The 17,109-nt window shown below is 32.0% G+C and overlaps 1 protein-coding gene across 1 annotated transcript in view; it reads left to right on the forward strand.

Moving 5' to 3' along the window:
* Positions 1-1,757: 1,757 nt before the first annotated feature.
* The window catches only part of LOC133203604 (TBC1 domain family member 30-like), a 34,895-nt gene continuing 19,543 nt past the window's right edge, over positions 1,758-17,109 (forward strand). Inside the window, exons 1-3 of the mRNA XM_061339373.1 lie at positions 1,758-1,864; positions 2,814-3,092; positions 6,038-6,202. Coding sequence (XP_061195357.1) covers positions 2,834-3,092; positions 6,038-6,202 — 424 coding nt within the window. The 5' untranslated portion in view covers positions 1,758-1,864; positions 2,814-2,833. The remainder of the gene's footprint in view (positions 1,865-2,813; positions 3,093-6,037; positions 6,203-17,109) is intronic.

The following is a 17,109-nucleotide window of genomic DNA, read 5'->3' on the forward strand; positions in this document are numbered from 1 at the left end:
CTGCGCCATGAGCCAGCAAAAACAAAGAAGTAATTATCCAATCTCGAAAATTTTATGCGGTTGGGGGGGGGGGGGTCCAACTGTTTCAACAATAAGCTTTTTGGCTACATAAAACGGGGCGATTTTACCGTGCTGCAAAAAATTAGGGGAGGGGTTTACAGTAAAATATGTTCGAAAATATACTTCGTGCTTGCGGAGCGTCAGATCTTCTTAATTAAATATTCATCTTTGTTTGTCTTTTAACTGTCGTGGTAAATGGATAAAGCATTAAGAACCCACATGTATTGGGCTCTGGAGAGCACTGAAAACATTGGCAGGCGCAGACCCAGGAATTTTTTTTCCAGAGAGAGGGGAGGGGGCACTACATTAAAAAAAAAATCCAACTCACAAATTTGTTGATAAAAAGAAAAGAAAACTCCTTTCCCCAGCAAAAGGATTTTTGCACAAAGTTTAAAACTTGTTTTTAGACGTAATTGCCAAAATAGATAGCCTACATATAAATTTGCTATATTACGACTAGATGTTTACAGTTAAAATGATCAAGTAAATTGTGATCTGAATCATGGAATAATTAAAGTACTGGTGCCACAGGTTTGTTTGTTTGTTCATTCGTTTGTTTTTGTTTGTTTGTTTTTTTGTTGTTGTTTTTGTTTTGTTTTGTTTTTTTAATGGAAAGAGTTTGATTCATTTTCTTCTATAATATTATAATTTTTATAAACCTTATAAAGCTTTTATTCTCTCTTGTATAAATTGCGGTATTTTTATCGTTGTTTCTAGTGTCGAACACCGATCGACTTGCGATCATTTTCGGTCTTCGACTCCATATCATTTTTCGATATTAATTCAATGAGCTTTGGTTAATTTTTTTGCGAATTATGTATCCAAAATCATATAAACACAGCTTTTAAAAATATTGATTGGTATAAATCTGTCTTTTAAAGTATTGATTAGCTTATTTGGAAAATGTTTGGAGCTTTGAAACAACATGGCTAATTCATTTACGACAGAACATTTGGAGAAATCACCTTCAAATTTCCCGGCACCTACAACTATTTACAGAAGAGTTCGAATTAGAAAAGATAACTCTAATTGATTAAATGGATAAAAAAGAAGACAAATAATCAAGAGTTGCCTACTATTTATTGTTTATCAAAAGGTGTAGGTGAGGTTTAAAATGCGTTCGACTCGCGGTCATGTTCGACTTACGATCAGTTTACCCTATGCAAAACCAAGAAAGAAAAGTATATTTTTGCAGTACACTTTATGATAATATCTCCTGTGATATGGATATCTTATAGATTAGTTCTTGATTAGTTAAAAGTACACCCAGGGACGTGGTTTCAGGAGCATGGAACATTTTTAAAAAAAAAAATTATAAAATAAAAAAAATGCAATCAATTTAAGGTTATGAATATATGCACATGTTTTTTCTATTGTTAAAAAAAATTGGTTCTGCGTTGTGTTTAATTTTGAAGCTAAGACTAAAAAAATGTGTTATATTTAATGACATATTGATTTGACCATATATGATACTTAGTTATTGTTATGAAATATGTGTGTTTATATAGAGAGGGATGGGACTTTTTCGTTCTAGAGCTTTGATTGCTACTTACTGATGAAAGATCAGGTATCTGTGTACTAGATATCGAATTTTCTTTGGGTTTTCAAATATTCGCGCCATTAAAAGTGAAACAAAACTCTTTATCATTGGAGGTAAGAAAATCAGCGAACTCTTCAATGTTTTGCCAACAAGTCTGCAAGAAGCGTGAAATTTGGAATATACAACGAATGAACTTATCCGATAAATTAAATCATAATTTGTTGCACGGGAATAGGTAAAAATGCAATGCACTAGAAAATCAAGGTATGTACTGAGACAGTAAAGTAAATGTTTCTACGCTGATTCATTTCATAATGAGTTGATGGTCGTTATTGACAGATGCAGTGGTAGTGATGTTGAACTTGCAAATATATTAAATGTATTCATAGCCCGTGGCAGTGTTACTGAAAACACAGCTTAGATAAATGAACTGACCCTATTTACTGCCACAGCTGTGTGGTGTTCATTTCATTGCAAAGTGTCTTTAGTTTTAACTCAGTGGACGTTGATTATTTCTGATTTCAGTGTGCAGTCATGTGTTTTAAATTTAATGAAATGATCATGCAAATTATATATCAGACAGTGACAGTGGTTTAAAATTATTTATGACACTTCTGTTTTATCTGAAAACTAGTGAGGTCACAATAGTGTGGTCAACATGCATTTAGTTTCCATGTTGATCTTATTGATATGAAAAAAAAAATGACTTTGAAAGGAAATACTAGCCAATATTGTGAGTTGATTAGTCTTTATTGTCATATATAGATTCCAGCATGATAAAATGTAAAATCATTTATAAACTCCATTAGCAAGAACAATGATGTTCATTTTGCATATGAGTACATTATGTACAATGTATTGTGCAACTCGGACGTAATGGTGATGTTGAAATTTTGTACATTAAGCTTTTTAATTTTTTATGTATTGATTCTTACTGGGCACTGCAGATTTTAAATTGTGTCTTAACAATCACATTTTATGTTATAGTAAAATGTTCATCAATTACATGTAGTTTGTCGCTACCCAGATGGATATGCTGTGTTATGCTACTAGAAACATCTACTTTTACTCTGTGATTGTGCTAATGTATTTTTAGCAGGTGAAAGAATTGACATCCTCAAAATTGAACAAGCACATGTAAATATATACAGATAGAGTTTTATTCCTTTGCAAACATTACCATGATTACAAAATTGTTTTATTTTCTCTTTAGAAAGTGGGGAGCATCTTCAAATGCAATTTGAAATGTCCTCTTCATTTGGATTGGTAACTGATTTATCATACCAAGACCGCAAAACATCCATTGTGGATGATCTTCTCTTTGAGATATATGATCGTTGGCACGATGGGCGACATGACAGTTTTGAGAGCGACACCTTTACTGAATGTTCCAGCACGTCGGAGGTGTATCACTGGCGAAGGAATTCTTTTCAACTGGAGAATGACAACAAACACTCCTCTCGGATCCTCCCTTCTGTTCTACAAACACAAAGTACACCTTTTTTTCAGACATCCTCACAAGTCACTATCTCTCTTTCTCTTATAAACATCTGTTATGTATTTTAATGAATTTATTTTGCAATTTACACTAATTTCAATATCTATTTTATAATTTCAGTCTATGTGTTGTTTGTATAAAGTTTTGTCTACTAGTTGTACATGTACAGTTGAACTTCAATATCTCAAACACTTATATCTCGAATACCTTGGATATGTTGAAGTGATTTGAAAGTCCCAACCCCTTAATTTTTAAGTATTTTACCCTCGATATCTCAAATCCTCTGATACCTCGAAGTTTTCTCGCGGTCCCATCAAATTCAAGATAAGGAGGTTTGACTGTATTAAATTTGTTTTTGAAAGCAGGCAGTTTCATTTTCACCAAAATAATGCTTCTGGATTTTCCAAACAAGATAAAATTTTTCAGATACACTTCAATTTATACGTGCGTTTAATACATTATCAGAATATTTCCCCATATTGCTGTAGGATCTTTGTTTAATCCTTTGAGAATGTTATTTTTGCATTTATCCTGTTTGAAGGAAAACCAAATAAACAAGATAATTTTAAACAAGAAATACAGAAATTGGAGCTGAACCTGCTGGAGGCAGAACATGTAAACCCTCTGACTGTGATTTAAGTTTGATTTTTCAAGGTCATTTTTCACAGCTCATTTCCCTTTAAATTAAATTGAAATAAATTGACTGGTTTGGTCATAAAAACACTCTAGTTACTAGTACCATCTGATGACCTTTCCTTGAACCCATGGAGATGGATAATATTATTATTTCTTTATTTGTGAACTGCAATTGCATGTAAATGTATAATTTCATAAATTCTACAGAAATATGCACTTTTTAAAAAATATATCAGCTTATTAAAAGTGCCTACAGGTTAACCAAGTCTTAATAAATTGTATAATCTAGCTAGCTAATTCATACCAGAATATACAATTGTCAAAATAGATGTTATATGGTTATACTAAATACAATGTGCAATCTTCATTTTTCAGTCACTTGTATATAATATTGAATGCCTTAAATGCCTTAAATTGATTATACCTGTTCAATAGAAACATTTAAATACATGTATGCAAATTAATCTTGAAAAAGAGACTGTTCTGTATTCTGCATCATCATCAACTCCATTTGCTGAAGGCAAATATTTCTGATGGTCTATTTTTTCCAAAATGGAAAGTGGATTAGGTCTATATTGTTGATATTTACTTGAGTTTGTTATTAGAGGAAGTACACTGGCCACTCTACGTCAGGTGATGTTAGCCCCAAGCTGAGATTTAGATCAATCCCTAATGTGACGATTTCTGGTCCAAATTCAACTCGTAGAACCCCTAGCTGTTAATGTCCAGATTTTATCGGTGTTGTATTATTAATTTACACACCAATTACTGTACACAGTTGTTGATTTTAATGTACCTGTATATCAGTGGACTTTCATATAAGTCATTAAGTATTACCTGTCATTTCTGAAGCCCTGTGTGAGATATTTATAACTCTTGTTGACATATAAAACTTCTGGACATGTTAACATATACTTTAGTCTCAGTGTACCACTGAATTCGTGTGCTATATTATGTTTTCTATTGAATTTCCATACTTCTATCAATTTTATCCATCTTATTTACATAATAATAGGTTTAAGTCAATTCATTCATAATTATACAACATGTTCAATGGGAAATTATCTTTTTTTGTGATGGGAATGGTTTTCAGCAGGATGGTTGAACTTGAACAAGTTGAACTGGGGGATTGTAAAAATTTTATTCTGATTTGTAAATTGAGTGAAGAGAGTTAAAGGCAATAGATGTCTTCTAAAAAAATATGTTTAAATGTTATGCCATATTTACTATATAGGTGAAAAATTTATAATCATCTAAAAAAATGTGAAAACTTGTTTGATTATGAAATTTTAAAAAAATAAAAATCTTCAAATGGTTAAGGATAGAGAAAGGGGAAACATACAAGATGCTCTAATATTAAGGACATATTGATTTCTTTTGACAGTTTATTGCATTGCAAACTAATAAAACTTAATAAAACATTGCAACATCTGTTAGAAACAGCATAGCAGTGAATGTAAATACATCAGACTGGCAGGGTTTTACAACTACAGCTTAGGTTATATTCTGTGTTAATTTATATCAACTTAAGTCACACTCTATACTTCTCAGTCACGAGGTTAATACCTGTATAATTATGTCATTTGGAAAATATTGCTGATATTAATTTGTTATTGTAGTAAGTCTACTAAAACTAAAGTAATTGATGATCAGAATTTCATTCGACATATTTTTACAATACTAGCTGCTATTACACGTACTATGATTATTAGTCCCCTACAAGTAAAAAATCATGTATCCATTGTTTGTTTAGAAAACGAAGCTTACACTAAGAATTAAATAATGAGTGAGAAAATATTTTAAATATTTACTTAAAACGATTATATGAAGTTGAGAGATGAAAAGAATTTAGAGTCGATTTTCATGATCACTGGTTAGAGTTATCTTTCTTTCTCTAAGAGACCAGAATCAGCTGATTGAAGCAGACTCTATCATGGTACTGAGCAAGTATTGGTTTCGAAGTTAGCAGTGTTATTTTCAGTCAAGAGGGCTGACTATTAAAACTTATAAACAATTTGTCACATTTACATTTACTTTTATAACTTATGAAAAGATCTGCAGTTATTGTTCAATTGTAGCAGTGCAGAAGAGTTTCAGTGTAAGCTTTTAGGCGTACTCTTTTGTTCATGTTATGACATAACTGCTAGTTTTTATTTCTTTACTTTTGAATTATACATGTATGTCTATAATTAGGTGCATTTACTACTTGCAGAAAATGGTAGAATTTTTAAAGGTATTTCTCAGTTAAAACACATAAAGTATAAGTACATATAGAAAATTATATGATTTCAAACCTTTTGTAGGTGTTGATCAGTTGAAGAAGACAGTAGAGGAATTACAACATCGGATTAACTTTGTGTCATCTCGATTAGTCCGGCAACTGAAGAGGCGAGATCGGAGGGTCGCTAAACTCCAACACAACTCGGATCTTGTAACGGCCATACTGCAGGCTTCCTCACAGAAGAGAAGTAAGTATCAGATGTCTGGAAAAATAAGGTTTATAAATTTCTACTGTGGGTAATGTTTAGGAACTGTATACTCAGGTTGGATAGATATACATGTAGTCAGTGCAAAAGGCAATTTACTTTTTCATTTCTGACAACTGTAAAAAAAAAATGAAGCTGGGATATATGTTTGTGTTGTCCATTTGGTAGATTAATACTTTAAAATGGTCTGATTGATACATTATACATGTAATTGGTAATTAACCAACTATCCATTGAATGAGTCTTTTCACCTGCTCAGGGTTGTCCCTAAGACCCGGGGACCGGGGAATTTCCCTGCCTATAATTACATAATTCCCCAGTTATTTTGGTATTCCCCCTCAATCTTCTGTTAAGGGAGAAACCACAAACCCCCTTCTACTTTTTTAATGTCCCCGTCTACTTCAGTTCTTAGGGACAACCCTGCCTGCTGCATTTATTTATTTACAAAAATATTCCTAATAGATCAAGCATTGTCCATATGTGTGTATAAACACTGTCTTAGAACGTGTGAAAAAAAAATTCAAAATGGGAAGCTGAATAGAAGAATAGGTTATAAATTGTCAGAACATTATCAGGTTACTTGAGAATGTTCTGAAATGTGATAAAGATATCATGTTTACTTTTAATATGAGAGACATATACCAGTATATCAAAATGTATACTTCAGATGTCAACCCATATACTGCATTCAAAGCATATTCTTTTGACATTTTTTCTAATCTACATTTATATTGGTATCAGTGATATGCATTTTACTAGCTTCCAAAAGAGGATTATAGCAGTGAGATAAAAGATGACTATAACAGTAAGATAAAAGATGACTGTAGCAGTGAGATAAAAGATGACTATATCAGTGAGATAAAAAATGACTATAGCAGTGAGATAAAAAATGACTATAGCAGTGAGATAAAAGAAGACTATAGCAGTGAGATAAAAGATGACTATAGCAGTGAGATAAAAGATGAGTATAACAGTAAGATAAAAGATGACTATAGCAGTGAGATAAAAGATGACTATATCAGTGAGATAAAAGATGACTATAGCAGTGAAATAAAAGATGAGTATAACAGTAAGATAAAAGATGACTATAGCAGTAGGATAAAAGATGAATATGTCAGTGAAATAAAAGAGGACTATAGCAGTGTGATAAAAGATGACTAGTATACATGTAGCAGTAAGATAAAAGATGACTGTAGCAGTAAGATTAAAGATGACCATAGAAGTGAGATAAAAGATGACCATAGCAGTGAGATAAAAGATGACTAAAGCAGTGAGATAAAAGATGACTATAACAGTGAGATAAAAGATTACTATAGCAGTAATATAAAAGATGACTATAGCAGTAAGATAAAAGATGACTAGACTATAGCAGTAAGATAAAAGATGACTATAGCAGTAAGATAAAAGATGACTATAGCATTGAGAAAATAGAAGACTATAGCAGTAAGATAAAAGATGATTATAGCAGTGAGATAAAAAATGACTATAGCAGTAAGATAAAAAATGACTCTAGCAGTGAGATAAAAGATGACTATAGCAGTGAGATAAAAGATGAGTATAACAGTAAGATAAAAGATGAGTATAGCAGTGTGATAAAAGATGACTATTATACAATTACATGTAGCAGTAAGATAAAAGATGGCTATAGCAGTGTGATAAAAGATGACTATTATACATGTAGCAGTAAGATAAAAGATGACTGTAGCAGTAAGATAAAAGATGACTAGAGCAGTAAGATAAAAGATGACTATAGCAGTGTGATAAAAGATGACTATTATACATGTAGCAGTAAGATAAAAGATGACTATAGCAGTAAGATAAAAGATGACTATAGCAGTGAGATAAAAGATGAGTATAACAGTAAGATAAAAGATGATTATAGCAGTGTGATAAAAGATGACTATTATACATGTAGCAGTAAGATAAAAGATGACTATAGCAGTGTGATAAAAGATGACTATTATACATGTAGCAGTAAGATAAAAGATGACTGTAGCAGTTAGATAAAAGATGACTAGAGCAGTAAGATAAAAGATGACTATAGCAGTGTGATAAAAGATTACTATTATACATGTAGCAGTAAGATAAAAGATGACTGTAGCAGTAAGATAAAAGATGACTAGAGCAGTAAGATAAAAGATGACTATAGCAGTGTGATAAAAGATGACTATTATACATGTAGCAGTAAGATAAAAGATGACTATAGCAGTAAGATAAAAGATGACTATAGCAGTGAGATAAAAGATGAGTATAACAGTAAGATAAAAGATGATTATAGCAGTGTGATAAAAGATGACTATTATACATGTAGCAGTAAGATAAAAGATGACTATAGCAGTGTGATAAAAGATGACTATTATACATGTAGCAGTAAGATAAAAGATGACTGTAGCAGTTAGATAAAAGATGACTAGAGCAGTAAGATAAAAGATGACTATAGCAGTGTGATAAAAGATTACTATTATACATGTAGCAGTAAGATAAAAGATGACTGTAGCAGTAAGGTAAAAGATGACTGTAGCAGTAAGATAAAAGATGACTATAGCAGTGAGATAAAACATGATTATAGCAGTGTGATAAAAGATGACTATAGTAATGAGATAAAAGATGACTATAGCAGTCAGATTTAGCAGTAAGATAAAAGTTGACTATAGTTGTGAAATAAAAGATGACTATAGCAGTGAGATAAAAGATGATTATAGCAGTGTGATAAAAGATTACTATTATACATGTAGCAGTAAGGTAAAAGATGACTGTAGCAGTAAGATAAAAGATGACTATAGCAGTGACATAAAAGATGACTATAGCATTGAGATAAAAGATGACTATAGCAGTGTGATAAAAGATGACTATTATACATGTAGCTGTAAGATAAAAGATGACTAGAGCAGTGAGATAAAAGATGACTATAGCAGTGAAATAAAAGATGACTATAGCAGTGAGATAAAAGATGATTATAGCACTGTGATAATATACACTTATCCACTGGCTGTGAGTGGGATAGCTCTTTTATCAAACCCGCGACAGAAACTTTTCCCCGAGGGCTTGTCCGAGGGGAATAGTTCCTGTCAAGGGTTTGATGAAGAGCTATCCCACTTACAACCAGTGGATAAGCGGTTTATTATACTGATGTATATTATAATTTCTAAGGGTTGTAGACAAAACATGAAAACGTCAAAAGAATAATTATAAAACTTTTGAGGAAGTAATTTGAAGTAAGATAACACTGCAAGAATAAGCTGAAATTCCGATGACGTCACAATGCTCCTGAAGTAAAGATGACCTCATCAGTGTATAGATTTATCGCAGGAAATAAAATTGGCGTCAAAAATTGTATGAAAATTTTCCGAGGGGTGGGTAGCAAAAACTATACCCAGGGGTATAGCTTTGCTTTGCGTGGAAATTTCCAGACTATAAAAGATAGTTATTTTACCTTCTTAACTTTATATAGGAAACATTTTAACAGAAGTATAATAAAAGATGACTATAGCAGTGAGATAAAAGATGACTATAGCAGTGAGATAAAAGATGACTATTGCAGTGAGATAAAAGATGGCTAAAGCAGTAAGATAAAAGATGACTATAGTAGTAAGATAAAAGAGGACTTTAAACTATACTGTAGTTCAGTTATGTTTTAAGATTATAAATGAGAAATATAATGAAAAACCTAATCCCCCCAGCACCTCCCACTATCTGTGGTTAGCAACAGAAAACACCCTCCCCCTCCTCCCACTTTTTCTGTGGTTACAGATATAAAACACCCCCACTACAAGATCTCTAGAACAATACGTAGTTACTCGCAGATTGGCTGTCTCAGTGAGAAAAGATGATGGATTTTTAATCCTGTTAATGGTTGACAGAAAGTCCTTGTGTTTCTGACAAGGAATGATGTAGTCAACATTCATTAACTCTCTATTATCGTCCTCCATTTTCAATGATCTTTGTTTGAAACATTGGTAGTATAAATACAGCTTTATAAAGATTCAGCGTGTGTGGTAGTAAACTAAAACTATATATTATAATGTTTACTTGATTTGAAAAATCAATGTTGACTGACTGTTTAATGTCTTTTGAGGATTTGATAACAAGATCTAAATGCTTGTGATGTCATTAATGCTGCCATTTTTTTCTCACCATGTTTTGTTTACAGTAGAATATAGGGATTGTAAGGGCATCAGTTATACAGAAAAAAGATGATGGAAATACAGATACAGAAAAGATTTGTTAAAATTTGATGTAATCATATAACATTTTCATACCAAAATAAAGGGTCAGTCTTACAGGACAGGGTAAAATTGATGCAGGCACATTAAATTACTTTCTTAAGGACACTCTGTACACTAATAAAAAATGTTTTTTGGACTTTCAGAAAATCGTATTATATAAAGGTGTATATACTGAGTTTATTTAGTTCATTTTCACAATTTCTGTTCAATATGTGGGTAGAAAATTACACAAAATTCCAAAAGATTTTAGTATTTATAGTGGATTGTATTCCTTTGATGATCATGAAGATCAAAAAAGTTTTACAACTAAAGCAGCTTTTAATTGATTGGCTAATGCAATACTAGTATTTTTTTTTAATTAATAAAAATCTCTAGGAATGTACAATAAAAATAGAGCAAAATTGAATGGATGAAATTTACCATGATAAGACACCGATCATTCTCTGTGCTGTTTAATTGGATTTATTACTGAGCTTGCTACTTCTTTCCTGAGGAGGGGATTGGTCGGGATTTTTAAGTTGAGGAATTTCCATTAAGACTGCTCATATCTGCGTTTAGAATTGATTTTACCTTAAGTTTGTGGAAATGGTTTTCCAGTGGATATTTGGAATGCCATTGTGTTACTGTCAAATATAACATTTACTGTAAATGTACTTTTTTCCATTTAGTCATAATTCCATGGAATCGCAATTTCTGTTCAATCCGTGGGTAGAAAAATTATGTGAATTTCTTGTATTGCCATTGTATGTTTTAACTATGTCAAATTTCCTCGGAAAATTGATGACAGCATACGTAGCGTGAATTAATCCCACATGGAAAAAAATGTGTGTCTGCAGTATGCAGCATACTGTAAACTATTTATATTTTAATTTTATTTTTGCAAGACAAAAGCATTTTATGCTTTCACATAATATTTTAAATGACAAAATTTATTCATATTGTGTGGGGAAATTCCTGCCTAAGCTTGTTCTGACAAGAGTAACAAAATATTTGTAATAAATGTGAAACCATTACTCTTATAGGTTCTCAATGTGCCATCATCCAAATGTTAATTATGGGAATGTTGATGATCTCTATATATTTACATTCACTGAATATTCTCTCCTTTATTTCTTTTGAAGACCACAAATCATTTATAAATCAGTTAACACTACTTCCAGGTTACCTCTATGAAATCTTAAGCAGCATGCTTTTTAATCAATGAAACATATCAATAATACCATATTTAACATACAACCTACTCTGTTTGATTATTTATATAGACCTATGAATATAAACAATAAAATGTTTATCTTTGTGTGATAGTAGGGATCTAACAGTTGCAGTTATTTCAGAATCAATTATGCAGGTTATTTTTTTCTGCAATGACTGTAATGTTAATTCCCTACTAAGGCCAAAAAAAATAATAGTCTTGTTTCCTGCTACCCGACCTACCCTATTTTTTTGCCCCGACCCTAAAGTTTTTTTTAAGTTTTGAAGAAAAAAAATCGGGAATTTTCGGAATATCATCATTCTGTCATAGTAATCGGTTTTCGTGTTAACACAAAACAAGCATTTCATGAAATTCTTGTTTTAAATATGGACTTTTATAAAATACAACTTGAGTTGTGCATAAAAAGACATGAAATTTATTTTTTAAAAGACAATACTGACCTGTGACATTTTTAATTTGATCTTATATTAGTTCATATCCAAAAAATGCTGTCGGAAAAAAATAAAATAAAAATATAAAATAAAATAATTTTCCTACCTACCTACCCTATTTTTTTCAGGCTGGTAGCAGGAAACAAGACTATTATTTTTTTTTGGCCTAACAAACAAAGAAAGCATTTTATTGTTTAAGTAAAGCACCCCAAAAAATTGCAGAATCTTCCTCATCAACTGATTTAAGGGCAATCATGAATTAGCACACTTGGAGACAAAGTTCTATATTTGTCTAAATCATGTATTAATTATCATGAACTTGAATTAGTGGACAAGAAGCACTGAGAAAGGTAAAATATGATCATGGTTAATTTAAGTATGCGTATTTTAGTAAAATCCAAAAATACTTTACAACAGATGTGGAGTATTGTGAACCACTACATAATTTATATAAAGTGTTTTATAACTGAGGAATAACATTGACATTTTATATTATTTTGCAATGATTTTCCTTGATATGAACAATCATACTAACTTGAGATTCAGGTAGATCTTGAACTCTAATTATTATGTGTTCTTTAATTTACATGTATTTTACATGTATATACTAACTTATGAAGGAGAGAAGATAGGGCATTCATATTTGACAAATGCATTACCTGTGGCAAGACTGATTTTAAACCCATTACTTTTACCTTGTAGTTAGACCTTATTTTCAAAAATTTAAAATTGCATGCTGATAACTTTTGAATGAGAGATTATTTTTATATTTGACATGTGCATTACCTGTATATAAAAACCTGTATTTAAAGACCCAAATGTACATGTATTTTGGTTTTTGACCTCTTGACCTTAAAAGTTTAACCTACAGTCTTTTTTATTTTTTGTATACATTGGTAATAATTTTTGACTTGTGACCTTTACCCAGAAGTTTACCTACTTAACAAAAATTTTAACTTTGGCCTCCAGAAGAAACAGAGTTTTTATTTTTTTTCACATTTACATTACTTGTGACAAGACCTTTTGAGTTGTTTTATGATATTTGACCTTATGACATTGATCTTGAAGTTTGATGCTGAGTTTTGAGAAGAATCTTGTATCAATTCAAAAATTTATATCTCTTTTGTATGATGGACAGATAAGACAGTACACACAAACAAGACACTTACAATATGCCATATAAAATAATTGCATCCCAACCACAAAGACACCGAAAGTGGGGAACCACAATTCCTTGAATTTGCTTGTATATAAAACACAAAAATATGATCAATACAAAATTGAGATCTTTAAGAAGAGCAGATTCAAAGCAGAATAAATTAATTTTGCCACAGTGTTCTGAATGATAAAATATTCAGGTGAAACCACATTGATATTAGGTTCTGTATACCATTGAGTATTTGCATGGTAAAATCACTGCCACTGTAAATTCCCTTTTAAACTTCTTGATAAACATTCCACATACAAACCACAACAATAATGTTCTGAATCAGAAAATTACTTTAAAGCACCTTAAAATATTACTGAATCTTTGTCATTATTGAGATTCAGAATATTGCATAGAAATATACAAAAAAAGTCTTTGAACTTCTTTTCTGAAACAGCTGAGCCAAATTTTACCAATTCTATAAGTAAAGGGGGAGTATAAATTTGAAATTTTGTAGTTCTTACGTCCATGGGGCCGGATGTACAAGGGTCAAAACCATCAAAGTTGATTTACAAGATATGAGGAGCATAAACCACTCTACCAAAAATGTAAAATCATGAGTGCACTTGATTTAGGCAAGATTTGAATATGCATGAAATTTTTTGATTTTGTTTTCTTTCATGCAAACAGGCACATAGTATTACATGTATTTTTGAAAAGTTAAAAGGGGGGATGTGACAATTTACCTGGAAAAAACTTTGACCAAAAAAAAAAATTTAAAAAATTGTCCAAACTCACAAATCCTATTTCGTGCGGAAAGGGGTTGGGGGAGGGGAGGTGGGGGGGTTAGGTTCCAATTATTTTCATAACCAAATTTTGTTAATACATCACCATGATTCAACTGTACCGCAGTTAAAACCTGTGGAGGGAGGGGGGGGGGGGTGGCACCAGCTTTTCAAGGAACATTTTCAACAGTAAAAAAAGTCATGTTGGATCCCCCCCCCCCCCTTTTGATACTACGTGCCGGTCCTGGGTCCTGGACACTATAAAGTCACACATCATTATGTGAAGCATGAGCTCCACAGATATAATGAAATTGAACTCCAAAGTTTTTGCTCTTGCAGGCTACAGTTTGGGGCTAAAATGATTGGTAATGCAATGCATGTTTGAAAATCCCTTTCTGTCCTTGACATCTAATCAATTAATTAAACTGATTTCAGGATCTGAGAAGTTATTAGAGGGAAAACATTGAAACAAATCTTACATAAACGTATCATCTGTCAGTGATAATTGCCATTTGGCCTTTCTTATTTTCATTTACAAAAGTGTCGCTCAGCAAGTTCTTGTAATATTCTACTTTAATTTATAATCTGATCATGTTTATTTCTCTGAACTAGAAATAAAATATAGTTACTCACAGATGGTTCTGCTAAAAAAAAACAAAACAATATCCGTACTTTGGCCGTCTCCATTCCAATTTCAGCTGACGTCGTTAAGTTAGTTTTTCCATTTATTTTCATCCACCTCGTATAGAAAACAGAAGTTTTCACAGTATACTGAGAATTCTAGCAGGTGCTCTAAGTGGTTTACTTTTGTCTTTCCCTCGCGTTTGTCGGAACAACTCTCATCAAAGAATACTCGACAAACAAACACTACTAATAAACGTGGGTGTTTATCAAAGGTAGGGACAGCGAAAAACCATAAACGTGCACTGTCGTAAACGGTTATCGAAAGTCTCCTCTAACCTACGTCATTATTATTGGAAATTCTCAGAGCGAAAGGTGATAATAACCACAGGGCTTTCACCTTCTGAAGCCGGACTAACTAAATGTTCGATTCTTTTTTTGTAAATTTTATTTTTTGATGCTTTGATTGGAAATAACTTCACAGAGTGTCCGTATTCCATTACTGTACATATTCACGGTATACTTGATCTTCGGAGAAAAATATCGATATTAGACCCTCGTTCTGACCTTTAGATGCCAATATTGATCACTATGTTGTTACTCTATCTGTTTTTATTATTTTCTTCATCTGTAAAAGAAGGAAAATTTACTTAAGCGCAGAAAAAATGGATCGTCTTTGAGAATAGTTATTAAAGAGCGAACTCTTTGTCTTAAAGTCCTCTGGAGCGTTGATTACTAGTTTTGTGAATGATTTAGAGAACATCTATTGATAGAGCGGTGTTGTGAATAGAAGGAACATTGGACTTTCTTTCCATGATATCTTAGATGAGACCAAGAGAAAACGGAGAGCATAGAATCGATGTTTCCGGAGGAGGCTGCCCGTTTTTGAGTGGGTCGAACAGGCTCCCAGAGAGATAGCGAAATTACCAAACAGACTGGGTGATCATTCCGATGTGTGATTTTTAATGACAACTGAAGGCGATAAAAACTCTAAAATGGAGACGATATTTTATATTCGGACTTTTAAAAGTTAAAACTGAAATTAAAGAGATATTAAAACAAGATTTGCTCTGAAAAACTGCCGTAGATTTGACCGAAATATTTCTGAAATTATCACGACATCGAAGGGAACCTTTGTTTGAATTCCATAATAACGTTGATGACATATACACCTCAAAACTATCGATTTTTTGGACAGTGGATGAATTAAATCTATGATAGTCCCCAGGGATAACGAGTTATGACGACATCGTTATCTAAACTGAATATCACTACACCTGCTGTAACTTGTGTGTTACTTTAAAGACAATGACAATGCATTTATGTCAGTGTGAAAAGAATTTTTAAAACGATGTTTGGATTTTTAAATAGTATTGGACAGTTGTCATTTTCACCCAAAAGGACAAAATCTGGGAACGAAGGTACGTAGTTGTTGAAAATACAATTATGAGTAGGGGCTACGACCGTCATTATCTGTTTAATTCTTTCTAAAACGAATGAAAAAAAATTATCGTGTTCTAATCTAGCGTGCATGCACGAATAGAGATACTTTCAATAATTAACGGACATGTATTATTTCCATTAATCTAGTGTCGTAAGGGCTGAAACCATTTCAGTGTAAAAATAACCCCCCCCCTCCCAATTCAATTTATCAGACAAAATTGAACACTCCCTTGGTAAAATATTTGGAGAGACTTTAAAAAGTCAGTTTAAACACTGTTGTGTGACATACCTCCAACTTTTATGTGACTTGTGCGTTTATTATTAAATTTTTTCCCCTATCGAATTGTTAAAGTTGTATCCCACCTCAACACTATACCAAATTTATTTCTTACAGATCTGTCATTTTTTCCTACCATGAATGGAATAGCAGAAACGTTTGAATTGGCTAATGGTGTTTTAGTGTACCTGTTTTGTCACGACGAGATATTTTAAGAGTCCCATTTGCCCTGTATTAATTCTCTGGGTTTAGTTTCCTGAGAGATCTTAGAATTTTATCAACCAGTGAAATTAGGCTAATAATGGCCTTGTTCTTGTCAATTTGTGTGGGGGTGTATAATAAATCTATTTGCGTGCCATTGCGGTATTGAGGTATTGACGTAAAAGATTTGAAATGGGTTAATTTTGTCATCATCTCTGTAAGAATTTTTCAATATACTGCCTGTGATTTACATTGATTTATTTTTGAAATTCCTAATTGGATATGTTTGCCTGATTAAAAATATTAATTATTGTTGTATTTTGAGCTATTGATCATATTTAGAAAGATTTTATTCTGGCCTTATCTAACAGGTTGAGAAGTGAATGATTATTTTTTTGTTCAGTTTATTATTACATGTATTAAAATAAGAGTTAAAGCAATATGAGCTGCAACTTTGATGTTGGAAATATTTGTTGCAAGATTGTAATTAACTATTTCAATGACGAAAAAAAGGAACGTTTATAAACTTTTATTGTTTATATTTG

Source organism: Saccostrea echinata, unplaced genomic scaffold (genome assembly GCF_033153115.1).
Source record: "Saccostrea echinata isolate AGI-Se365-2 ecotype Australia unplaced genomic scaffold, CSIRO_AGI_Sech_v1 ptg000051l, whole genome shotgun sequence".
Lineage (NCBI taxonomy): Eukaryota > Metazoa > Mollusca > Bivalvia > Ostreida > Ostreidae > Saccostrea > Saccostrea echinata.